This window comes from Opisthocomus hoazin, chromosome 31, assembly GCF_030867145.1.
Source record: "Opisthocomus hoazin isolate bOpiHoa1 chromosome 31, bOpiHoa1.hap1, whole genome shotgun sequence".
In the NCBI taxonomy this organism is placed as follows: Eukaryota; Metazoa; Chordata; class Aves; order Opisthocomiformes; family Opisthocomidae; genus Opisthocomus; species Opisthocomus hoazin.
The window spans coordinates 4,081,876-4,090,208 of NC_134444.1; the positions used below are offsets into that span (position 1 = coordinate 4,081,876).

General features: G+C 49.8%; 1 protein-coding gene across 1 annotated transcript; it reads left to right on the top strand.

Moving 5' to 3' along the window:
- Positions 1-419: 419 nt before the first annotated feature.
- On the top strand, positions 420-1,355 carry LOC104335270 (olfactory receptor 14J1). Its single transcript, XM_009941029.2, has one exon. It carries the CDS (start codon positions 420-422, stop codon positions 1,353-1,355), a length of 936 nt encoding a protein of 311 aa, XP_009939331.2.
- The last annotated feature ends 6,978 nt before the right edge of the window (positions 1,356-8,333 follow it).

Consider the following 8,333-nt stretch of genomic DNA (forward strand, 5'->3'; position numbering starts at 1 on the left):
TTTTCCCTGAGTGCAGCAGAAAACCCTCTCCAATTCCCTTTTGCCATCCCCGTTCCTTAGCACTGGGAGATCAGACACTGACAAGCCCTTCTGCATTAGGAACAGATCTGTCTGACAAAGTCAAACACCAGGACTGTTCCCTGACCCCAGCGTTCCAATGAACCCAGTGCGGCAAAGCGGGGCTGACTGCTCAGCACCCAGCAGGCAGCACCCCTGCTCATCACGGCACACTCAGCCAGCACAGACCAGAGCTCCAGCCATGCAGCTGAAGGCAGGTCTGCTAGAAAAGGAAAAGAGTATGATCTGTAGCTCTGGGGGTGGGTCTAGGAGAAAGGGCTTTGACTTTTCTCAGAGAATTCTACCCTAACTTGTCACTGTCTCTTTCTTTTTGGACAGTGCTACATGCTGAGTGGAAGCCAATGTCCAACAGCAGCTCCTTCACTGAATTCCTCCTCCTGGCATTCGCAGACACACGGAAGCTGCAGCTCTTGCACTTCTGGCTCTTCCTGGGCATCTACCTGGCTGCCCTGCTGGGCAACGGCCTCACCATCACTGCCATAGCCTGTGACCATCTCCTCCACACCCCCATGTACTTTTTCCTGCTCAACCTCTCCCTCCTTGACCTAGGCTGCATCTCCACCATTCTTCTCAAAGCCATGGCCAATTCCCTCTGGGACACCAGGGCCATCTCCTACACGGGGTGTGCCTCACAGGTCTTTGTTTATTTCTTCTTGTTCACAGCAGAGTATTGTCTCCTCACTGTCATGGCCTATGACCACTACATTGCCATCTGCAAACCCCTGCACTACGGGACCCTCCTGGGCAGCAGAGCTTGTGTCCACATGGCAGCAGCTGCCTGGGGCAGTGGGTTCCTCAATTCTCTTCTGCATTCTGTTAATACATTTTCACTACCCCTTTGCCATGGCAATGCTCTGGACCAGTTCTTCTGTGAAATACCTCACATTCTCAAGCTCTCCTGCTTAAACTCCTACCTCAGGGAAGTTGGACTTATTGTAGTTAGCGCCTGTTTAACATTTGTCTGTTTTTTCTTCATTGTGCTTTCCTATGTGCAGATCTTCAGGTCTGTGCTGAGGATCCCCTCTGAGCAGGGACGGCACAAAGCCTTTTCCACGTGCCTCCCTCACCTGGCCGTGGTTGTCCTGTTTATCAGCACTACCATGTTTGCCTACCTGAAGCCCCCCTCCACTTCCTCCCCATCCCTGGATCTGGTGGTGTCATTTCTGTATTCAGTTTTGCCTCCAGCAGTGAACCCCCTCATCTACAGCATGAGGAACCAGGAAGTCAAGGACTCACTGAAGAAGCTGATTCAGTCCATTATCCCTCTGCAGAAATAACCTGCCTTTGTCTCTTCAGAAGATATTTTCTAATTCATCTCTGACACATCCTATGCATAGATCATTTTGTCAGTGACAATACTGTTAGTCCAGGAATGTCTGCATCCACTCAACTTCCCCAGAGGCCCAAACCACATTGTCTGACATAGAGGACTTTGTACATTGCTCTGGCAGGATGATACAGCTGGCCTCATGTATTGCATCCCTGTAATGAAAGAGGATTTTCTCACTACCAGTGTCTGGCTGTGGGGCTTTTCTTCCAAAGCTGAGGTCAGGAACAGGCTGAAGTAATTGCCCCTACGAGCACGCTGCTGCACTTTGCTTCTCCATGGGTTCATGGCCGTAGGGCACGGGGCGATGTGCCTGTGTGGATCCTTCTTGTGTGGGTGTTCATTGACAATGGACATGATGGGTGATCCACAGGGATCTGCCTGGGACCGTGTCCCTGTGCCTTTCAGGAGCCACTGTCCTTCAGGCAGCACTGCCAACTCAGGGCAATGCCCAAGATGACATCCCTGGTCAAGAGCACAGCTATTTCTGCATGCACCAGTTTGGGCAGGGTTTTCTCTTACTGGTGCAGCTGGAGCTGCCTGGGGAACCCTCAGGGCAGGAGTCTTGTGCTTGGGAGAGGGAGAGGTGCAGAGGGGCTACCAGAATTAGGCAATAAGATTCTCTTTGAGACAAGGCCAGCAGACACAGGGAGACGACGGCCTCCATCTCCTCATGCCACGGCTGGTGCCAGCCCTGGGACTGATGGGGAGCCTGAGACTCCTCTCTGTCCCTCAGGACCTGCTGTGCCCTTCAGAGGGGCTGTGTCTGTGGGGTGAGTACCCAGAGCTCTGCAGCACCCTGTGGGCATTGTTATGGGACCAGCCCAACTGGGATGCTCTGGGGCAGTGGAGATGGGGAGAGCTGGGGAGGAGCTGGTCTGGGCTGGAAAGTGTCTGGGAGAGGAAAACACCAGTGTAGAACTTGTACTGCATGAGCATGCAGGGGGAACACTCACACCGGGGGGTTTGTGGTGCAGAGCCAGGGCTTGTGAGAGGGGTCAAAGACATGTGGAGCATGCCAGTCTGTGCTCTCTGTTGCATGGACAGACTGGGAAGGTGGCCTAGGACCTTTGTCACTCAGCAACTGTTTCCAGCACTGGCTGCTCACTACAGGTTTATGGATGAGTCTTGCTACAAAGCCACCTCCATCCTCCTGGTGGGCTCAGTGGCAGCACGGGGGGAAAAGCCAGCCCTGCCCAGCCTCTCTCCTTGCCTATACCTCAGCAGACCCCAGAGAAGGGCTGTCTGTAAAGCCCCAAAGGGCACATAGCTGAAGCTGGGAAAGAGTCGGGTGCTGGGGAAGGCTGCAGAAGTTATGTGACGGGATTGTGTCTTGCTGGGGTTATAGGGTAACTCTCAGCTGAGGGCTTTCACTGGGATCATAATGGGGGGAACTCACCCAATCTCTGAAGGCACCATCGAGTTGATGACAACTTCTGTCCCTCTTTATAAATCTAGATTTACACAGCCATTTCTAAAATACATTTGCTATGAATGCTTTGAATGGAGAAATTTTTTCTAGGACATGTTTCTAGTACTTCGTCTTATATCTACATTTCATCTAAACTGAGCGATAACAATGGAGGTTGGAGAGGTTGGACAGAGCTGACTATTATTTCTTTGCTCTCAAGCAATGACCACAAATGGTAGCACCTCCCTCATATCATCCTGGGTTTGAGCTGGTCAAGTCTTTATAGGGTGTACTAGGGGATAACATCATGGCCCTCCAAGTGCCAGACCCCAACTGATACACAGAGGCCTAGAGCAGAGCCGGTGAAAGGAAATGTCATTCCTATCTGATAACCTGATAAACCTCTGCAGTGTAATGACTGGCTGGGTAGACGAGTAGAGATTGTCTACCTGGAATTCAATAAGGCTTTCAATACTGTCCTCCATCAAATCCTCATGGAGAAGCTGGTGCAGCGTGGAGTGGACAAACAGACTGTGAGGTGGATTGAAAACTGGCTGAACGGCCAGGACCAGAGAACTGTGATCAGTGGCATGAGGTCTCTCTGGAGGCCAGTCATTAGTGGTGCTCTGCAAGGAGCCATACTGGCTCCAGTCCTGTCCCTTCAAATCTCAGCTGTGCTTCTGTGATTTTGTGATCCTGTGACAGCCTTTCTGGGAAACCAGTGCTGCCAGGCCCCTCTCTGAATTGTCCAGTGCATGGATGTGCACAGAGTGATGAAGATAAAGGGGGAATTAGATGGCTGTGTGAGCTTCAGTGAGCTTACAGTGAGCTTCAGAGTCATGTGGATATCAGAGATGGTGTGAGAGAGCACACAGCAGGAGTGCGGCCAGGGATGGACAGGCCCGTGAGGCACGGAGAGGGAGTCATCTTTTATGATAGAAAAAGCAGCAGGAATGTACAGATCTCTGCCTTGGGACAGGGGATGGGCCCTCTGTGAGCTCATGGTTTGGGGTTAGCAGGCAAACTGACACTGTCCCCAGTGACCACCACAACAGACAGAACCCACATCATGGGCTGAATGAACTCACTGGACATTCTGTGGACATTTTAAAGGGATGGTCCATAGACTAAGGGAACGATACCTTTGTGTAAATCGAAGGCTGGGAAGGGGGGTGATGATTAATGAGGATGTATTGGATAACGTGAGACCTGAGCAAGCTGTAAATAGTATGGAATGAGGGGAGGGGGTTGTCCTGGTTTTGCTGGGATGGAGGAGGTTGTCTTCATAGCAGCTTTTCTTGTTCTGTATGTTCTGGATTTGTGACAAAACCAGTGTTGAAAACACAGGGCTCTTTTCGTTAGTGCTGAGCAGGGCTTGTAGAGCATCAAGGCCTTTTCTGCTTCTCACACTGCCCGTCCAGCGAGTAGGCTGGGGGTGCTCCAGAAGTTGGGAGGGGACATAATGAGGACAGCTGACTACACGGGATATTCCATGCCGTATGACATTGTGCTCAGCAGTAAAAAATGCAGAGATGGAGGAGGAAGAGGGGACATTCAGAGTTGTGGGGTATGTCTTCCCAAGTGACAGTTATGCGTGACGGAGCCCTGCTTTCCTGGAGATGGCTGAACATCGATCTACTGGTGGGCAGTAGTGAAGGGATTGGCTTCTTTTGCTTGGCAGCTGCACACAGCTTTATTTTACCTATTAAAATATCTTTATCTCAACCCATAAGTTTTCTCACTTTTACCCTTCCAAATCTGTCCCGCATCCTAGTGGAGAGGAGTGAGCAAGTGGCTGTGTGGGGCTGAGCTGCCTACTGTGATTTACCCACCACACTCCAGCCTCTCGAGATCTCCCTGGATGACACCTCTGCCCTCCAGCATATTGACTGGCTCTTCCACAATTGGGTGGCATCTGCAGACCTGACAAGAGTGCACTGCATCAGTTCCTCCGTGTCAACTGTAAATTTGTTAACCAGGACAGACCCCGGGATGAACACTCCATGTGTTACTGGGCTGCAGGCAGGGAACCACTCATTCACCATGAACCTCTGAACTCCATCATCAAACCAGTCCTCCAGACTATAACTTCCCTATTGGACATCTGGTCAGGCCTGAAGAGTTGTGGTGAATGGAGTGAAAACAAAGCAGAAGCCAATCAGAACTGATGTTCCCCAGGACTCAGTATTGGGGACAGATCTGTGTATCTTCATCAATGATCTGAATGAGAGGATCAAGTGCACCTCCTGTAACATTGCAGATGACAGCATGTTGGGTGGGAGTGTTGATCTGATTCGGGGTAGAAAGACTCTACAGAGGGATCTGGACAGACAGGATTGAAGGGCCAAGATTCAACAATGCCAAGTGGTGGGTCTTGCATGTGAGTCACAACAACACAACACAATGCTACAGGCTTGGGGAGTAGTGGCTGGAAAGCTGCCCGGCTGAAAATGTCCTTGGGCTGTTGGTCAACAGCTGGCTGAACATGAGCCAGCAGTGTGCCCAGGTGGCCAAGAAGGCCAACGGCATCCTGGCTTGTATCAGGAACAGTGTGGCCAGCAGGAGTAGGGAGATGATTGTGGCCCTGTACTCGGCACTGGTGAGGCTGCTTGTCAAGTACTGTGTTCAGTTTTGGGCCCCTCATAACAAGAAAGACATTGAGTTGCTGGAGCGTGTCCAAAGTAGAACAACGAATGTGGCCCTCAGCTAGCCATGAACTCCCTCTTTATCAACACCGCAGTGTTTCTCTACCTGAAGCCCCCTTCCATCTCCTCCCCATGTCTGGACCTGGGGGTAGCTGTGCTGTACTTTGTGGTGCCTCCAGCAGGGAATCCCCTTATTTACAGCATGAGAACTGAGGAACTCAAGGATGCCTTTAAACAAGTGATTCCATGGACTTTTGCTAATAGCAATAAAATTAACACCTCTCTGCATAAATGATTCCCAGAGTATCTAATTCCAGGGTTTTGGTTTTTTTTTTCGTTTCTTCATTTGTTGTGGGTTTTGTGTTTCTTTCTTTTTTTTATAATATCATTATAATTATCATTATGGCAGATGTTATTTTTAATTTATGGTTTTTAGGTTTCTACACAAATATCTGTATTTGTGTCAGTACATCTGAGTCATGCACCTACTCTGCGTGTATAGGGGCACTGGGTGCTCTTAGAAAAGCATGTTTAACACGGGTTCAGTGTTAGCCTCTCTTGTAGCATCTCTGTAATAAAAGAGGATCTCCTGATCTCCTCGGTGCAATGCTTTCATGCTGGACTCTTTGTACAAGGAGTCCTGAGGAGCTGCACCACTAAAATTCCTCTTCCTCTGTGTGTTCAGGACTAAAAAGCTTTGTGTCTATTTGTGACCTGCTAGAGACAAAGGGCTTGATTTAGGAGTTGCCAGTCGATTATGGCAGGTAAGATGGTGAATGTGATGGAGGGATGTACACAGGGCTTTCACACAGGAGAATCTGGAGCTGCCTGGAGAACACGGTGGTTCTCCAGGGACAGCATGTTCCTGGGGTGGAGTGGGTGTGGAAGAGGTCTTCTCCAGTTCCTCCCCACCAGTCTACAGCAGGAATTCCCACAGAGGGACACACTAGTGCAGATGTGACCATACCACGGCTCACTGGAGGGGGATGAAAACAGAAGATGTCTGGGGTGGCCACGCTCCTCCTAGCACGGCCCCATATGCAGCTGACCTTGTTCATGGTGGACATGCACCACTGGCTCGTATGATGTCCTTCATAGTGCCCAGGTCCTTCTCCTCAGGATCACTTTAAAAACTTTACAAGTTTCCATTGGTCGAATCCCGCAGTTTCTCAAAGTCCCCCTGCACTGAAGCTCCACTTTGCCCACCGCAGATGGCTCCACCCTGGTTGTGGTGAGCCATCAACAGAATCTCAAAGCATATGAAATTGCAGGACACTACAGCTAATGAAAGAAGTTACTAGTTTTGTACTGACCAATGCAGGAATCAGCAGGACAGCTCTCTTAGCAGCACTGTACGAGTGCACAAAGAGAGCAAAGCCAGGGCCAGAGGGGAAAGAGCAGAGCTGGGCTGTTTGTAGAGGAGTGTATGGGGGTGATCAAAGAGAAGACCTTGGGAGGAAGAAGAAGGAAAGAGAATACCACAGGTTAAGCTCAGATATGATGAGGCGTGCTGGGGGTTACCTGCCTAGCAGCCCTCCATCACTGACTTCGGTGGCACACAAAACCCACAGCTGATCACTCCAAACTTCTGTCTGCTGAGCTCCATGGTCATGGGGAACCTCAGTGCTGTCTCTACTGTCATTAAGGAAAGGTCTGTAGTGGAAGAATATGCACAATCATTCATCCTCATAGAGACCCTGAGAGTTCTTTAAGCCAAGCAAAACCACAGTGGCATTCTCAATACCTTACCCACAAGACTCCACAGTTTCTCCGGGAGGTGGTTGAGGCCACGATATCCATCCAGTAGCCAGGGTGCAGCTAACTGTCCAATATCCAGCCCAGACTTTTTATCTCCAAAATAACTGCCTCTCAGGCCTTTTTCTATACTTGCTGGCTGCTTGGGTTTGATGTTTGTTAGCGGTTTCACTGGCTGACACACACACCAATGTCTGCTCTTTTCAGGACATGTTTTAGCAGGCATGGTGGTGCTGGGTTCACGGTTGGACTTGGTGATCTTAGAGGCCTTTTCTAAACTTAGTGATTCTATGATTCTATGATTTTCCCCCCTTAACCACAGCAAGGAATTGAAAGCACAAACCACAGAAAGCACTTTTCCTTCCAGGTAGTCCCAGCCTTGATGTGCTTCTTGAGAAGTCCTCCTGGAGATGTCCTGGGTGTATCTCGAGCTCTGAGAATCCCTGAACTCTACTGAAATCCCTAAGAATTCCACTTAGATCCAAACCATTTCAGTTCACGCTATCTCCATCTTCCCTCTGACACTGGCTTGGCTGTGACTCAACTGTCCTGGACCCTTAGGCAGGATGAGCAGAAGAATTTCGTTAATGAACTGTAACTCTGAAGGGCACAGCAACTGCTCATGAGATGAGAGGGATGAGGCCCAGAGGTGAGGAGCCTCCATGGCACAAAGCAATTCTGTGAGTGGCACCCTGTGTCATCTTTTCTCTTCTCCAGCAGATCCTGAGAGGTCTGCAGCCCCTTCATGTAATCCCCTATCCCCAGGCAAGAAAAGGAGCCCTGGCCTTGAGGGTCCTCAAACATCTCATGCTGCCCCAGAGAACGAGCAGCCTGCCCTGAGCTGTGGTAGCCAGACAGGTGTTTTCATTTCCCGCTTGTTCCTGCCCAGCTTAGGATGGTTCTCAGCCAAAGATGTTTCAGTGGGTTCATTTATTTTGCTTAAATACACAGAGAGCTTGGCTCCTCGTTTACACAAAGTTTCTGGGTCATACAAGATGGGTGGATGCTTAAGTGGACAGGGATGAAGAAGATCAATTCTTTTACAACCACATTATCACAAGTCAAAAAACTAAAGAAAATATAAAGAAGAAAAGACAAGCTTGAGCTCTCATGACAT